Genomic DNA, 20,603 nt, shown 5'->3' with positions numbered 1-20,603 from the left:
TTTAATTGCCGTAATAGGTTAACTTGCACCCACGTGCTTCCCACTCAGATGAATGGACTGAAGAATTGTGGGTAGCTGGGCTGCATTCTGGAAGTGGGCGGTGTGTGTGTGTGTGTGTGTGTGTGTGTGTGTCAAGACCACTAGCTTGAGCTTCCCTCCAATTGGTAGATTGCCCATTTGTGCGATTATTTTCGGAACAACAGTTACAAGTCAGGAACCTGCTTACCTTCAAAGAGTTAATGTTGGAATAACGTTCTTCTTTTGTGTTTAGGGGAAGAGTCCCCTGTTGTGCAATTTCCATATTCCTCCAGGACTGTTCATTGTCCCAAATGGCATTAGAAATTGTAAAGAGCAATTTGAAGGTTCAGTGTTAGGAAGTATTCCCTAGGCTTTTCCTTTGTTTCGATAATTGTGCAGCGTGTTCAGAATCAATTGTGAAGCCTGCTCCTTAAGCTGTTTTTGTTGAATGTTAAATGAGTTGCTGCAGAACTCATGACCTGCTTGACAGGATCATGTGGGGTGTATATGTGTGCGTGCGTGTAATATATTTCTAGATGTTCATTGCTGCGAAAATGAATTAATGCATTTACCTTAGTCTCTAATTTACCAGAGGGTTGGCAGTGTGTGTAGGTGGAGTGAAACAGAGCGGGAGACACTGTTAACTCCTTGTGATTTTAGCAGTATTAAACCTCAAATGACCCTCTTCCTTGTGTGTATGTGTATGTTTTTACAGGGAAGGTCTGATTAGCAGGGATGAAATCACAGCTTACTTCATGAGGGCCAGCTCAATCTATTCTAAACTAGGCCTCGGCTTCGCCCACAACTTCCAAGAGACCACTTACCTGAAGCCTACGTTCTGTGACAACTGCGCTGGATTTGTAAGCTTGGGTTTAGGGGATATTTTAAAAAGTAAATAATGCTACATGCTGTGTGCAGCAAACTGTTATCCACAAATATTGTATTACAGCATCAGCTCTAGTTTGCTGTTAGCATGGCTAAATTAACTTTGCCCCTTTAGCTTTTAATAGTATAATTGCTATAAGCTGCCAGAATGAGGAGGAACCATAGCTTTTCTTTTCTTTTCTTTATTTTAAGATTTTCTACCCTCCCGACACTGTAAGATCCCATAGCGGGTTACAACAATAGAATCTACAATTATAAAAACAAATAAAACCATTACAATTATAAAACACATTAAGCAGTTCCAAATGGAGCAGAATACTATAAATTCAGCAAAAGTGGTGGGTAAAACATGCTGGTAATTTTCTTAGACAATTAAGAATCTAAGGGAGTCTAGATTGTGATTATGGTTTGGATTTTGATAGTTTTGGAGCTCCATGGATGATAGCAACACATCTCTTGCATAGGATTTTCTAGTGCTTTTTAATATTTTTTTTTAAAAAAGAAGGCACAGGTACCATGAAGTTGTCACAGTAAGTGCTACACTTTTAACATTTTTTTTAAAAAGTTGTGGGTACTGCTTACCTTTGAGTACCCCCAGAAAAAAAAAGCACTTGGATTTTCTGTTTGGAGATTTAGTCTGAACTTAATGGGGCAGAGCATTGATTTTTGAAAAGGAGAATCAGAAAGCCTCAGATCACATATGCGGGTGGGTCATTTTGATTGGATGACTTTGCAGAATTGGAGTAGTGAATTGAGGTTGAGGAAAGGTATGAGTCTACTGTCTTAAGTTCACTGTAGTGTGATAATACGTCTTTCCTTGAATTTTCAGCTCTGGGGAGTTATTAAACAAGGATATAGATGCAAAGGTAACACATTCTGCTTTTGTTAATGATTTTAAAGGGCTTATAAATGACAGCAGTGCTGTGGTTCTACACTAAGAGTGCCTTACCATATCCATGACCCCATTTTGTGTTGTGAAACTTTTTCCTTTGAGAAATAGACCTAAGAATAAGCTGAGAGACAAAATCTCAATCTGTAGGAAATTCAGAGGGTCTAGCACAAACTACCTAGAAACACTCAAAGTCACCCCAGTGTCTCCCCACCCCCTGGCTACTTCCAGCTTTCAGATCCTGCACCCTTCTAGAAAACAACTTAGATAATTTAAGGAATCATTCGCTCCTACACTCACACATTTTGGACATTAAATGGTAGGTGATTGTATTGCTTGGATACTAAGCAGCAGCAGCAGAATGTAACACAGCCATGTGATCTGAATTAAATATTGCATTAATAAGTATGAAAGTGGCACAAGAAGTAACTCATAGTAAAGGAAACTACTCCATCCTTGCTTATTACAACTATGGCTGCTATCCTAATCACACTTACTAGGGAGTAAGCAACATTGGACATAGTAGAGTCAATCATGCATCAACTTGTGCTGTAAGTTGGGTTTTTTTTTGCATTTTGTGGGGTTTCTACAGAGGAAAGATCTTTGGCTTCATGGGGTGGGAAATGACACCCCCCCTGCTTAGTTTTTGCTTTCAAGCCAATGACCTTTCCTTGTTTGTATTTGTTTGCAGATTGTGGAATGAACTGCCACAAGCAATGCAAAGATCTGGTTGTATTTGAATGCAAGAGAAGAGCCAAAGTCCCAGCAGTAGACAACAGCCCTGCTTCAGCCCTTGCATCCAGTCTTTGTCCCATGGGGCTCAAAGAACACATGCATGGTGAGAAAGTTTCTTATGAAGAATTCATGAATGAAGAAAATGGGTTAGCCCAACTTCATTCCACTCCTACACCATTACCCCATATAGCAGCCTTTCTTAGGTCCCTGGGTGTTGTTGGACTTCAGATCTCATCATATCAGACTACTGGTCCTGCTAGCTAGGGATTATGGGAGTTAGAATCCTAGTTGTAAACCACGTTGCGTGCCTTTCTTTAAAAAGTGGAATAGCAAGATATACATGTTTTCAATAAATTTTCAGTAATGCTCGCAAAAGCCCTGTATTATTATCTCCACATTACGGATCATGTAGATGTTTTGTTTCTTCACTTCACCAATGCAGCCAGGAGTGATATTAATTAAGTAAGTGGGAAACAATGGATAGAAAGAGAAGTCTGGGAAGAATGATACGTAGTTATTTCAGCAAAGCATCTCACCTACTTTGATAATTAAGTTTAAAGGATAGCATGCAACTCATTTTAACCACTGCCCTGCTTTCATCTCCCATATTTATATATTTGTGTGTTTTCCCATACCCTCGTTTTCCCATCCCCTACAGGTCTGGAGGAGGGAGGATTTCCATTTCCTAACGGAGAAGTTGTGGAGCACAGTGAAGGGAGCAAAGACAGAACTATTATGCTTATGGGGGTATCAGCTCAAAAGATCTCAGTGAGGCTAAAGCCGTCTGTGGTACACAAGAGTACGCAAACTGACTTAGTGGTGACACATAGTGATGGGCTCCCCAGGCAACAGAGAGAGCCAGGAACGCTACCTGAAAACACTCTTCTGCAGCCTACTCCGCTGTCGCCGTGTCCCAGCCCGGTTCTTAGTCGTAAAAAGGCGTATGTGAAATGGGAAAACAAGGACTGCAGTCAAAAAGCGAAGCAGGAGCCCTGTGCTCTAAAACCCACATACCAGGAATTAGAGCAGGTACCGCAAACAGTTTCTAAGAATCACATGTAATAAATAACACAGTGTGCAGTATTACCACTATGACAAATGGGAACCAGTTTGAGAAAGTCAGAATAGACTGGGAAGACCCAGGCTCAATTTTGTTCAGTTGGTAGGTAACATCCCTGATATATCTACTGCTAAATGTCAAATAGTTATAAGAGATGTGATACTTTTAAGAGAAGTAGCTGTCGCCTGCCTAATGAGTGTCATTGGGGTGGAAGGCTGTTAACAAAGCAATCCCACCTTGTAGTCTCATTGACTGGGATGGGGAGAGAATGGCAGAGCTACCATCAAATCCATTCCTCTGCCATTTTCTTGTAGCCGTGTTGGGATGGAGCAACATTTTCCTTCTCCCTTCGCATTGCCTACAATGCATAAGGCAAAAAAATATATCTATATATTAGACAGATGTGTTCTCTTAGAGTCTTGATTAAATGTTGTCTTTTGCACGTGAGAGCATGTCTCGTTTTCTTGAGAGATGCAGTAGCAGTAATTGGTCCTCTCTTATGCAGACAGCTGTTTATTTTTCACTCCATTTACTGTTCAAGCAGTTATAATTTGAATAATAGTTAAGTGAACCTGGAGAATAAGATGCTAGTCAAGCAAGTGTTTCTGCTAAGGAGAAATGTAGATACTGAAACTGTTCTTTAAAGTATATTCTGCTCGGATGACACCAACCTGTGTTTTTTGCTTAGGAGAGAAACATCCTTACAACAGAGAATGAAGCTTTAAAGCTACGGCTTAAACAGGCACATAAGAAAATTGAATTCCTCAGCATTCGAAGAAACCACATATTGGACAGCAGGGAACACGGAGACTGCTTGTAGCCAGGAGGACAGTAAAGGCAATGGGCGATGCATTCAAACGTATGCAGAGCGGCAGGTTTTTAAACAGAGGTATTCCTGTTCAGTCTTCCCTGTCCTGCCTGATATTAGTACTTGTGGGCGTATGCATGCCTTGTCAACAGGTTTCAAACAGTTTGCCCTTTGTTTGGCGGAAATGACGGCATTTGGAATTATGGCAAGAATTACTCTTGCTGCCTTTATAACAAGGGGTGGAATTCAGTGTAGCTCTCAGTGTGCAAGGTTAACACACACAACGGTCCTGAAATCTGCTCATGGACCACCAGCACACCCTCCCCCAAAACAAACCTGCTCCAGAATATCTCACAAGCATTTGGAGCTGATTTTGAGGGCATGAGGCGGCGGGGGTGGAGTGGGGGGGGGGTCTGACTGCAGGCAGCAGGAAAGGAAGAGGGGAAGCGTTATTGTTTGCGCAGGCGCCTGTTATGCGAATGACACTGCAGTGCTGGATACATCCCCTACCTCTACAGCCAACCTTACTGCCCTTGGAGGGTTGGCATAATTAAGATTAATAATTCAAAACTGTAGCCCTGCACAATCAATACGTATTCGTTAGACCTGTGGACAAATAGCATTAGAGATGCTAAAAGCTGCTTTGTGTTGTCTTGCGAAAATCACTTTAGATTTCCATCTGATCATGATTCTAGAACTGACACATAAACGATGCACTGTAAAACATGGTATCAGACACTTGTGACCCTTTCTGTAGCTTGTGTTAATATTTATTCACAACTTCTGGTTAAATCTCTGGCTTCAAATTGAGTCTATAATTTACTTTTTACAAGAATGACATTATGATGTGCCCAGCAATGGTGGTGTTTGTACTTTGTGTTCCACTGTGTATGCTTACTCCTTTTGGAGTAATTTCATGGTTAAATAACTTTTTTTGTACTTTTACTTACAAAGCCTAGAGTAAGAGGCTTGTAAGATTATTTATGTGAGCAGCTTCTGTAATGTAAATTTGTGAGTTGAAGGAACTAGCACCTGTTCTTATTGTTAGCTGAGCTGATAAAGTAACTACACTTTACAAACTGTAAATATATATGTAATATTTAAAATTGACCAAGCATGATTTTCTAAAACCTATGTGAACTGTGTTGATTCTTAGAAGCTATACACTAAACAAGAACAATCTAGGGAACATAGAAATGAAAAGCTAAACTGACACATCTGGCAAGTTTGCTTTTTCCTTTGCAAACATTTGCCCTCCTTCAGCAGTCTTCTCACAGGCAGCCGTTTTCTTTCTGGGCAAACCTACAAAGTATCCAGTCAAAACTGGTATTAGACTAGTTGGTCTACTCGTAACACACACATTTCCCTTCCTCCTTGTCATCTGAGCACTGATGGCAGTGGTTTCCACAGTTGCAATGAAGTGTTCTCTGGGGCATGCCTTGTTTTCTGCCCCAAAACATGGAGAGGATAGTAGGATTTCACCTTAAACTAACTTTTAACATCTGCATGGCAATGGTGTGGGGGACGCAGGTGGCGCTGTGGGTTAAAGCCTCAGCGCCTAGGACTTGCCGATCAAAAGGTCGGCGGTTCGAATCCCTGCGGCGGGGTGCGCTCCCGCTGCTCGGTCCCAGCGCCTGCCAACCTAGCAGTTCGAAAGCACCTCCGGGTGCAAGTAGATAAATAGGGACCGCTTACCGGCGGGAAGGTAAACGGCGTTTCCGTGTGCGGCTCTGGCTCGCCAGAGCAGCGATGTCACGCTGGCCACGTGACCCGGAAGTGTCTCCGGACAGCGCTGGCCCCTGGCCTCTTAAGTGAGATGGGCGCACAACCCCAGAGTCTGTCAAGACTGGCCCGTACGGGCAGGGGTACCTTTACCTTTACCTTTTACCTTTATGGCAATGGTGTGAGATCTTGCATGACAGTGTCATTAGTAGGCAGGTGGTATCTGATTATAGCTTACCTTCTCAAATCCCAGTGAGGCAGTCAAAATTCTTAATGGGTGCTTAGAGTGAGTTACGAGATTGAGGAAGGTTGATAATCAGTTTGTTTAAGACAAGCATGTTAATTATTAGTAAATATGGTAGTAGATAGGAGCACCTGCCCTGGGTAAGATGCTGCTTGGAAATGCTACCTGGGTCCACGTGAGCAGTGATGAGTAGGAGTGCATTTTTCAAGTTACACGTGGGACACTAGTTGTACCCTTTCCCAGGAAACAAAGACCTTGCCCTCAACATGCATGTATTGGTAAACCTAGATTTGATTAGCATAATGGGGAAATGCCATTCCACTGTGTGGAAAGCTCAGTTTGTCCTGAGTGCAGCAGACCAAGCTATTAATAAGAAATAGTAAGAAGAAACAATTTACATCGGCCCTAAAAGAGCTACATTTGGACTGGTTTGCTAATTAATTTGTGGACAGATTTCAGAGAACTGGTACTGACTTTTAAAGGCCCAAATGACTTGTTATCTGAAGGAAGCCCTTCACATCCAGTATGATCCAATGAGGCTCTCTCTGCTAAGAATGCCACAACTGAGGTATAAACAGGGTGTGATTTAGACGACAGTCTTTTCAGTGGCAACTCTTGCCAGCTCTGTTACTATTTTGAAGAGCATTTGATATAGTTGTCTTTCTGAGTTGGGCTGAAATTTAACCTCTGTGAACGATTGGTTTTTATGATTCTACACTGGTTCGTCATTCAGTATTTTTATATTGACTCAGGATATTTGGCTAGACCAGAGTACATAAAATAAATGAAGGTCCTAATTCTGGGGACAGTTGCACGACAATGAGCCTTGTGGAACTCACTGGGATTTATCTTAGGGTGAACTCCCATATGCTTAGGCTGTAGTTTTATCCTCTCAAGCGGCTGCATGTATGGTTTGTGGCAAGGCTTTGGTGCCACAAGCACAGTTCTGTTAACAAGTACGGTTTTGTCAAGGAAACATAGGTATGGGTCATCTCCAGTGCAAGCAAGTGCATGTATTACTGCTCTAGCACACGCATGGCAGCCATTTTGAACTTTTTGAAAGACAGTATCTGGACATTCAGCTGTCCGTGGGTGGTATTGACCTAACTTACCCTCTTTCCTTCAGCATTCCTTGTGCCAAATACACAAGCCAAAGCAACGCAAACTTGGCACCTTGTTAGGCCTGTTGTCTTATATTTATGCTAGTCACCTCTCATTTAATGTTGTCCAAACAAGATGAAAATAGTAAAATAAAAAAAAGTATTAGGAATACGTTATAACACCAGTTGTGTGTTATTTTTCTTTAAATAAATTGCTTTCATTGACCGTGATATATGTGAAACTATGACAATCAAAGAAACTGATCTATAAAATGTACAGGCTATAAAGGTTGGCTAAAGTGCAATTTTTTTGTTTGATATTTATTAAAATTAAGTTACACAGTAATTTTTTGTGCTCTGTTCTTAAACTATCTGTGGTAGCCTTGGGTCTGGCAAGAGCCTCCAAAGACTTTCAGTTCTTAGCTGATCAGCCAGATGCAATTCCCATAATTATTTTTGGCATAAGGTGCTGAGATTTTCATCCTGCCTCTCTCAGTTACATGCAGAGAATGTTTCTTAATGCAGGTGCACCCCACGTGGTGACAGCTGGTATTTACCATCAGACAGACATGAAGGCTTGAGAATTAACTGCATCGATCAAATTAGAAACATACTAGTTCTTACATGATGCCAAAGAATAAATAACAGCTGTCCGTATGTAGATCACATTTGTAAGAGAACCAAGCTTCAGGTGAATTATGATAATCTCTTGATCTGCCTTTTTAACTTTTGCTTTCTCCCAGTAATCTACTTCAAACTCCTGATTATGCATCACATGGGCAAAATGGATAAAGAAAAGTCTTTCTTCTTTTCTCATAAAGCTGGAAACTGGAGCCACCTAATGAAGCTGAATGTTGGAAGGTTCAGAGCAGACAAAAGAAAGCACCTTCACACAGTGCATAGGCAAATGAGGGAATTTGCTGCCACAAGTTGTAGTGATGGCCGCCAATTATTATAGCTTTAAAAGAGGAATAAACTAATTCATGGGGCATAAGGATGTCAGTGGCTATGCTCTGCCTCCAAATATCAGTTGCTGAGACTCACAAATGCTTATGAGATTCTTATAGGCCTCTAGCTTTTGGCATGATCCAGAAGCGCTCTTGTATTCTTACCAGAGATGAAGCATCTTTTTCAGCGTGAGGGGCCACATCTTCTAGGGCTGCATGCAAAAATTGACCATGGCCACGCTACATTTGCACATTCTGCATGCAAAGCTGATGTTCTACCACTGAGCTATGACTCCCTTCCTGGAGATCGGGGGGGGGGGGGGCGCAATTGCCAGCTGTGAAGGGAGACATGGGAAAACACTGCTTATGATGCAGTGTTCCAGAAAAGCTTGCACAAAGATTGAAGAAAAATAGAAGTTGCCCTGATCTACCGCTTTGTGTTATTTAATTTCAAGCACCATTGCCACTGCCACTCCCCATACTGCTGGTTCCTGATCACAGGCCTGCCCCTCTTGCAGACTGTAGCTAGCCAGTACTATTCAATGTACAAAAAGCTACACTGATGACAGCTTTACAGTACTTTATTTCTCAGTGCTCACAGGTGTAAACAACCTATTTCTTAAACACAAAATACTCTCCAGTTGGTTGTCAAAAAGCACAAGGTTTTCACTATGTCCACAAGCATTTTTAAAAGGAAAGTGTTCAAACATAAATGGAATTGCTCTTAACACAAAACTATTTACAGAAAATGTGTTTCACAAAATACAGTTCAGGTTTAAAACGTACAAAAAACTGATTTATAGAAACGTTCAAAAATCAAGCAAGTTTAATTTATTGCATTTTTTATAGGTTGACAAGACACACCTGTATAGGGATCAAAACTGCCAGTAATTTACCGTTTTGAAATATACTGTAATTTGCAAAGGGTGAGGAATGTTTAAAAAAAAATAGTCTACATTTTAAAAAACAGGGTAGATAGATGTCTTAGGGTGGAATTTACTTAATGAATGCTGTCAAGGGAAGCCCTGTGCAAAGACTTTCAGGCTTCCCCCAACCTCTGGCTCACAGAACCCCAGAACAGCATGTAGGGGAGGAGAGGGGGTGGCTCCATCTGGCAAGCCGATCATGCTTGGGAAGAGAGAATATTTGTAATATTCCACCCTTCGCTTTCTTTCCTTCTAGCTGGGGATAGTTGTATAACCTGCTCTCCATATATAGCTAACTAAAAACACCAACTCTGTACTATCTAACAGCTAGAATGAGCTTAGGATATGTGTGTACGTAACTCTGCATACAAGGAAGGAGGACAAAAACTCGTTTTTCTCCCAGGGAAAGAAATGCAGGAAAGAGGCCCCAACGGTGGAACCTTGGTTTTCGAACGCAACCCATTCCGGAAGACTGTTTGACTTCCGAAATATCCAAAAACCAAGGATCAATGGGCGGTCAGCAAAATCCATTGAAAAAACGGAGAAACACGCCTCAGAAGCCGTTCGACTTCCGAGGCGTGTTTGAAAACGGAAGCAATTACTTCTGGGTTTCGGTGTTCGGGTTCCGAATCATTTGGTTCCCAAGATGCTCGAAAATCGAGGTTCCACTGTCCTATTCTTCTGCTTGATCTAGTGGTTAGCTTTGTCAAATAAGCCCCTGTGCTTACTTATTAGGAAGCAAGGATGATGTAAAAATGACATCAGGTGGGAGGGGAAAGTTGCAAGGATAACATTTCTAGGCCCATGCGCACACATTTTTTTCTTCCTTCTCAACAACCAACTCTGGTAGAACACACTGGGGACCAGTTAGTTTTATTGTAAGTTCATGGTATAGGTCAATTTTATGGAACTTCTGATGTTTGGAATTTTGTCTTTTCCATATTGGGTTATTATGCTCACCACATCAAGTGGTGTGTAAACCCTTCCCTGCAACTTAGAAGCAGTAAGAGTTGGTGGGTATCCTCCCAGCAGTTTTGCTGTGCTCCCCGAGAGAAGAGAAGAGAGGGGGGAGCTACCTGCAGCCGCTGCTCAGTGGTGGGTCTCTGTGCCGCACTATTAAGCATCAGCAGAAGCCTGCACTATCCCCCTTTCTTTCTCACAGGAAAGAGAAGTGAGGAGATGAAGACACCTTCAGCAGCTACTCAGCAGAAAGACTTGGCCATGCATCAGGTGAAGCTGGAATACTTTCCTCCAGTGTTTCCTTCAGGAAAGGAGCAATCTTTTTTGCTGTTGGGAGAAGGTCTTTGCTTGCAGCCAGCCAGCGGGCAAGCAGAAATAGCCGGGCAATCACAATTTTTGGCTTGGCTAGTAAGGCCAACCAAAAATGCAGACCTCCAATTATCGTCACTGCAAAAAAAAAAAAAAAAAAAAGACAGACTCGCATCCCCCCCGGCATTTTCATGGAAACCTCCTGCAGTTTTAATTTTGAATCCGATAACATTACAGCTAGTATACATTTCTACATTTTTCATAAACATTTTGAAGAAATTGGAGGCCAAATCTAATATACAATGCTTCCCACGTTTGAGGGAATCACTGCAATTTGAAAACTTACAAAGAAAATCAATTTTAATTTTATATTCTGTTTTATTTTGTTAATGCTCATGTTTCCGAAGCTTCTCTTATTACATAAAAATCCAGATCTCAGAGTCAAAAAATCCACTTGCTTCTTTAACCGCTATTTTACACTTAAAACATTTAAGGCCAGTGCGCACATGGAACATTTTCTACATAGATATCACTTCTATACAGAAAACCTTGCATGTTCTCTGGGCTCACAGTCTCTCACAGACGCTGCATACAGGAACTCCCTGCTAACCATGGTTTTAGACCACATATAGATCATCACGTCTGACAAATGCACACACGTACATGCAAGCTCATAAAAGGAAGTCGCATGTGGAGGAAAGCTATCATGAGCAAAGTGATTTATAGGGAACCGAATATTGTAATTTTCAAAAAAGCATGACCAACATAATTCAAACATCATGCTGCAAAGTCAGCTAAAATTTATCCCAGACTCCCAATGAACAGTTTGTGTCAGTTAACATTTAGTGGTATCAGTATCTCCTGTAGCCTCCTCCCCCTCCCCTTCCACCATATGACTCGCCATACCCACCTCTCCCACCATAGCCTCCTCCCCTCCCTTGAAATCCCCCTCCCCCTCCTCTCCAACCTCCACCCCCTCCTCCTCTACCACCACCACCCCCTCCCCCCCAGCCACCCCCTCCTCCTCGACCTCCTCCTCTTCCCCCTCTACCACCACCATCTTGTCTCTTCTGCCAAGGGGGCATTTCAGGTGGTGGTGGGTCAATTTCTGTTGGTCTGCCTCCACGATCTGGTACTCTTCCCATCAAGACCTGCAATGGAAGCAAAGTTTTAAAATTTTATTTTAGTACATTTCTATTCCATATTTCCCCCATCACTGAGCACATGGGGCTTCCAGGGGATGCTCTCCTATCAACGCCCTGAGATCTACAGGTATAGGGATTGTATACAAATTTAATAAATAATCCAATAATAATAATAAAGCCAGATTCCTCAGTGCACAGTTACCAACCTCATTAGATTACCAGGAAGACATTCAGTTATTAAGCACTTCACACATTAGACATGTTTACAAGCACTGGCATATTATGAATGGTTGGGTCAGCTCAAGAAAGCTCCTAAAGCTCATCTTGCATGAGGGGGAAATCCTACCTTATTGATAGAGCAAACGGTCTTTTCTCGTGACGACCCACTGCTTGTTCTTATGATCTTCGACAAGTCTTCACGAGCTGCTAGAAGATGGGCTAATGAAATAGTTGATTTAGGAGAGAGTCCATAACGTTTGGGTTGATAAATCCTTGCAATATCATCTGTTTTCACCTTAAAAACAAATGTAGACATATTGCAGAGTTGCAGAAATATTAAAACAAAAGCGGGGAGCACTTTAAGTTATGTCCAATATGCCATGTGTTCCTTTTTGCAGTCTAGTATCACATAAGGTCCTTGCAACAAGAGAACAGCTGGCCGAATGCCTTAACAACATTTGTCGCTATTTGAGTAATGCTATAGATGAGGAAGGTTGCAGTTAGGAGGTAAAATGAATCATACATGTATTCAGAGCTTTATTTTAAGGTGGTGTTGTTTTTGCTTCATAGCTCCCACTGCCAAAGTTGCAAGCCAGTTTTCAGTTTAAGCAGCAGCTTGTCTCTTCAGCTGCCAGCACTCATGCAGAAGGAATTTCAAAGAAACTGCAGTTGCACACATAGTTCTTGGCTATATGTATACCTTTGAACTAGTATTTTTAACAGAAAAATATCTGATACAATCCCTTTTTTTAAAAAAAACCCACTATGCCCTTGAATGTAGAGAGAAACCAGTAACTAGGATTCTCTCTAATATTTACAATATAAAACTGTTATATTAACAAATTGTGCATCATCAATTAAATGCTTATGGAACCACAGGAGAGTCGGCTACCAGGAAGTTGATAAAACATGTTTACCTTTGCTCTATCAGACCAACCAAAGGACTGTACAGTTACGTCTAAGCGCTTCATTAACATACGACGACGGCATTCATATTCACTGAGAAGAGTCTCGTTTATTTTTTCCAACCTTCCCTATGGCATTGGAGCACAAAACAGTTCAATAGCAGTCTAAAATACAGAAAATACTTTAAATAGTCACAACACTTTTCAACTGCAGGTGCTACAAATTTCTTCTTTTATGTCAAAAATCATAGAAGAATGCATTCACTTTTGATCCAAATAAAGACAGAAAAGCAAAAAGCCACAATCAATTTCAGCAGGTATTTGTATGCTATTGAATATAAAAGTGAAAAAACTTAATTTTTACCATTTGATCTGCATTCAAAGGAGTTTTAAGCAGAGATTTGCCCACATAAGTGTTTGGCATTTTTGATAAAATGTCCTTAACCTGAAAAAGTAAAAGATACATATATTTATATAAAACCAATTACAAGAATCCCGTGTATCTACATAGTGACACTAAAGTACAATAGAATTTCCACAAAGACAATTGGATCCTTTCTCTCAATGTCATCTTATGAGATGATTCACACAGGCAGGCCAGATGCTTCTTCCCCCTCACCACATGACTGACTCCTCCTGCCTGTGCCCAAGAATGGAAGATTGCCGTGTTCCCTGGCTGGTTCACTTAGGAGTGAAGCACTACCTTTCTTCTTCAGCTGCTGCTGTGAGAAAATGCTAGGTGCTGCAGCCAGAATAAGCAAGGGGGCAGCAGCGTGGAGAGGGTCAAAGGTCAGGCAAAACAGCTACCACACATAAGAGCTGCTACAGACATCTAGACTTCTTTCTGGGTTCCTGTGCAGATTTCTTCACACAGGAAGGGACGTCTAATGAGGAAAAGGGGTTGTATGGCTGTCCTTACCTATGCAGGCTCTATCGCTACCACACACACCTGAGGGTGGGTGGGTGGGAAATCATAAAATCACAGAACTGTAGAGTTGGAAGGGACCATGAAGATCACATGCAATGCAGGAATCTTTTGCCCAAGGTGGGCTCTATGGGCAACAACTATGCAGGCTTCTCCTGATGCCATAATTCTTTCCAGTTGAACAAAAACATAGGGCATTTCAGAGCAACTACTAGCTGTGCCATTCTTCTAGAAAAAGGGGTGTCAGAACTCACCATGAGTGCCTCCCGCTATATTTTAGAAGGGCAATGGTGCCCACCTGAGAGGTGCCAGAACTTACCTGAGAGGTGTTGGAATGGAGTTCTGGCGAGTTCCCACTGAAAAAAAGCTCCTAAGCTGGTACCCTATCTGCCTGTCACCCTGAGAATGCCCTTTTGACTCCTTGGTTGTTGATTTTTTACAGGGGACTGGGGCTGTGCAGCTGTACAAAACTAATACTTATGGCACTCAAATGTAGAAAATACACACTGTACCTTTGACTCTATATTGCTTAATAAGACCGGAATATCAGAAGATGAAGGTGATGACTTTGGTAGACCCAGGACATCGCAGATCATTTGGATTTCTTGGTGGATGTCATTATTCTTCGTCAAATGAGAACTTTTACGTTCTTTCAATTTCAGTATCTGCAAAGCCTGAAGTTCTGTGCTTAAAAATACTGGGGGGGGGGGGGGGAGAAAGATACGTAAAAGCTAGAGAAGGATCTGTGAATGTGTTTCAACAAGCAAACCAGTAAGATTAATGCTCTCTGGTCAGAACTGGGTGAGGATGTAAAAATGAAAATTAAACAAGATGCGAAGAAAAAATGGAAAAGAATTTAAAAGCCATGTCAGTGTTATGACTTTTTCAGCCCAAGGGCTACAGAGACCAGGCAGTGAGCAACCTTGCAGGGGCCACATGCCATTGCTGGCAGGACCAGAGGCAAAAGTGGGTGGAGCCACAGATGGGTGGAGCCTGACCTTTGGAATGCTGCTTGCTGCACTGCCATGCAAAAGTCAGAGATCTCCCCTTCCTTCCATTTCTATCCAGGCAAGCAAGAGGCATTGTTTCAATCCAATGATACATTTAGGCCAGCAAAAGCACTTGAGGGCAGGGACAGTGAGGGGCGGGGCTTGGGGAGAGGGGGAGTGGCCTGGGAAGAGTCCCAGGGAACAAGCAGAGGGCTGAAGAACTGAATTTGGTTCCTGGGTTTCACACCCTTGCTACAACTGTTGCACATAATAATGTTTTAAGTAAAAATGAACGATGAAAAATGCATCTGAAATATATTTTGATATAAACTTTTCAGATTATCAGTCAATAATTTAATGACGTGTTAGGAAATCCACATCTAGAGAGAGCCCCCTTTTCCCCCTTAGAGAAAATAATCTGTTGGTTGGTTCATACTGACCAATCCTGTCGCAATTACTTGGAGAAAGATTAGCAAGAACCAGGCTGCACTCTTGAAAGGAGCATCTGGTCTAGAAATAATGTTTGCCTGATTTCAAACAGAGCCCAGGTCACACAAACCATTCTCTGCCCAGTTATAAATGCAGAAATGTAATGGGATAGAAGTCAGCAGTAGAAACCAGCCCTGTGACTGTGACAGGCAGATATATGGCAGCATAAAGTGGACCTTTTTTTGTTCAGTTGTAAACTATTGTACCCGGGTTTCAAATATTATTCTCGGCTGCCATGCGGCTACTGCGATGCATAAGACTGGATGTAGGCTGTACAAGGCCAGAAAAAGTGGGCCTTTTCTGTCTCCAGAATGCTGCATGAAACAAAACAGTCACCTGTAAAACTGCAAACAGAAAGACTCTGGTAACTTACATAGGACTTTAAGACAATCTTCTTTCTTTTTTAACCGCTCTTTAATTTCTCCAGACACAAGTGTTGAATATGGACAAGCCAGCTCTTTTAAAAAGCCACTCATCTCAAGCTGTAAACTTTCAACGTCTTCACCACCTTTAACAGAACATATAGGGGAAGAAAGTGTCATACACTTAAAAAACCCTCGTATCAGGTTCCAGCTCTGGTGCTTAAAAAAATAGTTGGGAACCAGGTGAACTAATTCAGAAAAAAATATCATACAAATTGCTCTTAAGATTTTTAGGTAACATTTTGCTGAAAAAAACTAATTTTAAAAATCAGAATAATGTGATGCTCTGAACTAATATCATATCCTCCAGAATTAAGTCAGTCCAACAAAAAGACAGAATGAATAGCAGAGAAACACAACTTGAATTTATTTTTGTGCAGGGTATTTTGTATTTTGCAGCAGCAAAGAACAACAAGTATAAACCTATTACCGTATTGGCCTGGATATAAACCGCACCTGAAAATAAGCCACACCTTTAAAATTGGAGGGGGGGAAAGGAAAACAAGAAAAATATAAGGCGCTTCATTCCTGGCTGCATACAAGAAGCTCCCAGCTCTGCAGAGTTTCACAAGCTAGAAGGCAACTGAAATCGACACTCTGTGTGTGTAGCTAATATGTCTCTCTCCACTGCCTCAACTCACATGTGATACCTTTTCTGCATTCCATTCATTACACCTGAAAAAGGCTAGGGTCTCTTTTTGTCTGCCTTTGTAGGGCGAAGTCAGGTACCTTCCCTGTTTTAAAGTGCTTGTGTTTGAGTTTCGGTTCAAGCAATGAAGGTTTTAGGGTCATGTTCACCAATATAAAAGAATCCTCTTAATTTTTTTGAGTGCATGATCTGTTCAATCAGGTGACAAAACAAACACAATTTCCCCCCTTCGATAATACATCCAGTTCCCCAAGTTAGAAAGACTGTAGAAACATCACTACTTTTCTTCATTAAACGTGTTAATATCACAGCAGAATGTCAAAAATCACTTCAATTATCTCCACAACAAATTTATTTCCAAAGTGAAACATTCATGAGATGTTTATAGATAAATTACAAAATGGAAAGCTATGACAAACACACAAACAAGATTCCAACAGATTAAAATCATGTCAAATTACCAGCTGTTGAGGAGATGCTTTCTTCCAAGTAACACAATGGCTGTATTTGGGAACTTAACCAAACACAAAGATCGCAGAAGTCTTGTGAAGCCAGACCACTCTCAGCTGCTTTATTAAGGGCATCTTCATCCAAAAGAGGGCCTTTGTACCTGGGGAGCAAAATACAGAACACAAAACATATGACCTAAGTACAGGAATTAAAATTTAAAAGTAGAAAAAATGTTTCACTGTGGAATTTATTCAGTCATTTACAAATATTCCTTTATTGAAAAGTAAGAGTGTATTATTGTTGGATAGTTGAGTGTGTGCAATTAAAGTGGTTGTGAATCAAAAATAACTCTTTTTGTTTACCCATTTTAAAAATGTTTAAGGCAAACAGAACTTCAATATGGATATGTTTTAGCGACAACAAATCTGTATAATATGCAGAGGAGTGCCTAATGTAAAATTACACCTCTCAACATTATTTTTTGTAGTAACAAAAGAATTGGCTGGGGGTTTTTTGGCTGGGGGGTGGGGAACAACTTTACTTCTTACCGTTATGTCATTTGTTCCTTCCATCTCTTGACTCCACAGAAATGAATTAAACCATTGTTTTTATTATTTATTAAGGCGGCAACCAAATGTTGATTATATGAGTTTTAATCTATCAAATAAATTCACATATGGGATAAAACTATTTCGGAAGAATATGTTTTCATCTTAGAAGAACCATCCCTCCTGTGTGAGAAGTGAGAATGCCTCTTTTAACATGCATTTATATGCACACTGTATTCAAATAATTTAAAAAATCAAATTCTTCTGCCTGATTAATCAGGGGCGTTGGTTTTTTTTAAAGCCAACTACAAGTTTGTAGGGACGCGGGTGGCGCTGTGGGTAAAACCTCAGCGCCTAGGACTTGCCGATCACATGGTCGGCGGTTCGAATCCCCGCAGCAGGGTGTGCTCCCATCGTTCGGTCCCAGCGCCTGCCAACCTAGCAGTTCGAAATCACCTCCGGGTGCAAGTAGATAAATAGGGACCGCTTACCAGCGGGAAGGTAAACGGCGTTCCGTGTGCTGCGCTGGCTCGCCAGATGCAGCTTGTCACGCTGGCCACGTGACCCGGAAGTGCTGGCTTCCGGCCTATAGAGTGAGATGAGCGCACAACCCTAGAGTCTGGCAAGACTGGCCCGTACGGGCAGGGGTACCTTTACCTTTACAAGTTTGTAAATTTCTGCAAATGGATGGAAATCCCATGGAAGTTTTTGTACTAACATTTTTAGAGAACGTTCAGCAATGTTTCAACATCTTGCCAATAACTGTATCAAATGCCAAGCGTAACTGCACACGTTGCACTCCAAGGCATACACCTAGGTTATTCTAAATGCATCATACAGACTATGTAGTACTTCAAATATCAAAGGCAATATGCCTTTGACTAGTTGTTGATGGAGAGCAAAATGGGGGAGCTTGTGGGCCTTCCATCTGGTTGGCCGCTGTAAAAACAGGATGCAGGACCAGATGGGCTTTTGCTATTAACTTTCCAGGATGTTCATAAAAGCTTGAACTGTAACAAGCACCTATAACATTGCTGGATAAATGTGAACTTCTGATTCACCTGCTACAAAATACAGAAGCAAGTGAGTACAGTACAGTGGTACCTCTAGTTACAAACACCCTCAGGTTACAAACACTTCGGGTTACAGACTCCGCTAACCCGGAAGTAGTACCTCACGTTGAGAACTTTACCTCAGGATGAGAACAGAAATCGTACGGCGGCAGCAGGAGGCCCCATTAGCTAAAGTGGTACCTCAGGTTAAGAATGGTTTCAGGTTAAGAACAGACCTCCGGAACGAATTAAGTTCATAACCATAGGTACCACTGTACAAGCCAACACACACAGTTATGCATGCAGCATTGTGCTGCTGTGTGAGTGAAATCAATAAAAAGAAAGCAACATTTTATGTAACTAAGAATGAAATACAAAGATTCATTTAAAACTCCCATCTGTGAAATACAAGCACATGATAAGAGTTTACAGTTGCAACATTTGACCTACACCCTGCCTATAATCCTAGCCTCAATGCACTGTGCCTTTTTTTATTTTTTACACACTTCTCCAATGCTTGTTGGATGGAATCTCGTTTTGAGTCTAGTTTTGCCACATGCCAATTTCTCATTCAGGGACACCACACATGGGGCATGAAGAAGATAAAAAACCCCCTGGAATATGGTAGCATACATGGCAAACTATAAAACCTGGGGGTTCTTCCATCTCAATATGTACATTTTCTTCCCCATCAAGAAAGCACAAGCCAGGGCAGTTATGTAAGTTTAAGGCTGCAATAACTAAGCAACCTTACTTGGAAGCTGTGACACTGAAACCACAGAGCTTTCTTTCTTGTGATCATGTTAGGAGGATTGGGCTGCCAGTGGGACATCAGTATATAATCATTTGTACCCACTGACTTTTACTTTCAATTACTGCAAGACTACTATGGTGTTCTACCAACCTAACTTCCAGCTATTCTTTTTTAAAATAATAATAATGCATGTATTTTGCATGTATTACCAAAGTTCTTTGGTCAAAGCGGGAGCACTCCTATTCAACTAATCAAATTAGCACATTTGGAAGCGATAAATACTGCTGCAACAGAGCAGACTCAGCAGTTGGTACTCAGTGAGCAATCAAGACTATGTGCCTGTTAAACACATGACACTGCGAAGTTGAGAAACAAATGTCTCTACCTATTATTATTGATTAAGACTTGGATATTATTTGTTTAGTATTATTATTTGAATTTATATACCCCCCGATACCCGGAGGTCTTTGTTTTCTTTTTTAAACCTGTATTCACAACAAACAGTTTTGATTTCTCTCCCAGTCTTTGACCAGCAGAATCAGAGCAGCAGATTTTTGGAAGCGTGTCGCGCGCAAATACCGCACTTGGTCCACCCCGGGCTCCACGAACAATTCTCCCACGCACACGTGCGTCAAAGGGGAGGCCAAGGGGAACCCCGGGATTTCAGAGGGAGCGAAGGCACTGGCGGCGAGTATTTAAAAGGGGTGCTACTACTGCATTGAAAAGGGGTGCCTTGATTTGAACCGGATTGCATGCGCATCCCCGAGCGGCCCTCCTCTCCAGCCGGCCTTCCCGAACCACCTCTCCGCAGCGGTACCCCAACTTCCTCGCCCCGAGCTCCGCCGCGTCGCCTTCGTCCCGCTCACCCCAGAGCCTCCAGCGCGTCCAGGATGTCGCACTCCATTTTCAGATCCTGCGCCGGTGCCTTCATTGCCCGCAGCAGCCTCGGCCCCGCCCCCGAGAACGCCCGCCATCCGGCGCGCCGCTCAGATGGGCTCGGCTACCCTCACGCTGCCCAGCCATTTGGTTCCTCCTTGCAGTTCAAGCGCCCTTACAGATTAATCCCCATAAATCGGCACCGTTGCTAGGAATTTGGAAAAGGGAGAAAAGAAGAGACATGCACATTCGGGTGTGCATGATATTCCGCATAATCAGCAGCAGCACGGAATCTGTTCAGAGAGCCGCCTTAGATTAGGCGGAGTCAGCTCAGCTTCTCAACTAGAGCGTGCAAACTTCACTGCAAAGCCTGCTCGCTTCAGTTTTTTATTTCCCCACCAGTGCCGGATTTACGTATAAGCTAAACAAGCTATAGCTTAGGACCCTACTCTCTTGGGGGCCTCCAAAAAATGAAAAGGGAAAAAAACTGCTGGATTGTACATTTTCAAAATATAAGATAGAAAACAAATAAAATAAAACCTAAATACAGCAACAGTGGCAAATGACTTTAGATACC

At 41.9% G+C, this 20,603-nt stretch overlaps 2 protein-coding genes across 2 annotated transcripts in view; one reads left to right on the top strand and one right to left on the bottom strand.

The window, feature by feature from the left end:
* The window catches only part of RASGRP1 (RAS guanyl releasing protein 1), a 46,341-nt gene extending 38,534 nt beyond the window's left edge, over positions 1-7,807 (top strand). Inside the window, exons 13-18 of the mRNA XM_083744528.1 lie at positions 734-878; positions 1,733-1,769; positions 2,484-2,630; positions 3,186-3,556; positions 4,276-5,912; positions 6,230-7,807. Of these exons, the coding sequence (XP_083600654.1) occupies positions 734-878; positions 1,733-1,769; positions 2,484-2,630; positions 3,186-3,556; positions 4,276-4,407 (832 nt within the window). The 3' untranslated portion in view covers positions 4,408-5,912; positions 6,230-7,807. The remainder of the gene's footprint in view (positions 1-733; positions 879-1,732; positions 1,770-2,483; positions 2,631-3,185; positions 3,557-4,275; positions 5,913-6,229) is intronic.
* Positions 7,808-8,971: 1,164 nt separating this feature from the next.
* FAM98B (family with sequence similarity 98 member B) lies at positions 8,972-20,148 on the bottom strand. Its single transcript, XM_083754397.1, has 8 exons — positions 20,017-20,148; positions 16,808-16,956; positions 15,649-15,783; positions 14,310-14,494; positions 13,237-13,317; positions 12,885-13,001; positions 12,095-12,262; positions 8,972-11,754 (listed from the first exon to the last, which is right to left on the bottom strand). The coding sequence occupies exons 1-8, from the start codon at positions 20,079-20,081 to the stop codon at positions 11,455-11,457; spliced, it is 1,200 nt and encodes a 399-aa protein (XP_083610523.1). The 5' UTR covers positions 20,082-20,148; the 3' UTR covers positions 8,972-11,454.
* Positions 20,149-20,603: the final 455 nt, after the last annotated feature.

The sequence above is a fragment of the Podarcis gaigeae genome (assembly GCF_964106915.1).
Source record: "Podarcis gaigeae genome assembly, chromosome: 1".
Classification (NCBI taxonomy): domain Eukaryota; kingdom Metazoa; phylum Chordata; class Lepidosauria; order Squamata; family Lacertidae; genus Podarcis; species Podarcis gaigeae.
The sequence above is the reverse complement of the archived record's forward strand: the minus strand, read 5'-3'. Positions and strand labels throughout refer to the sequence as shown.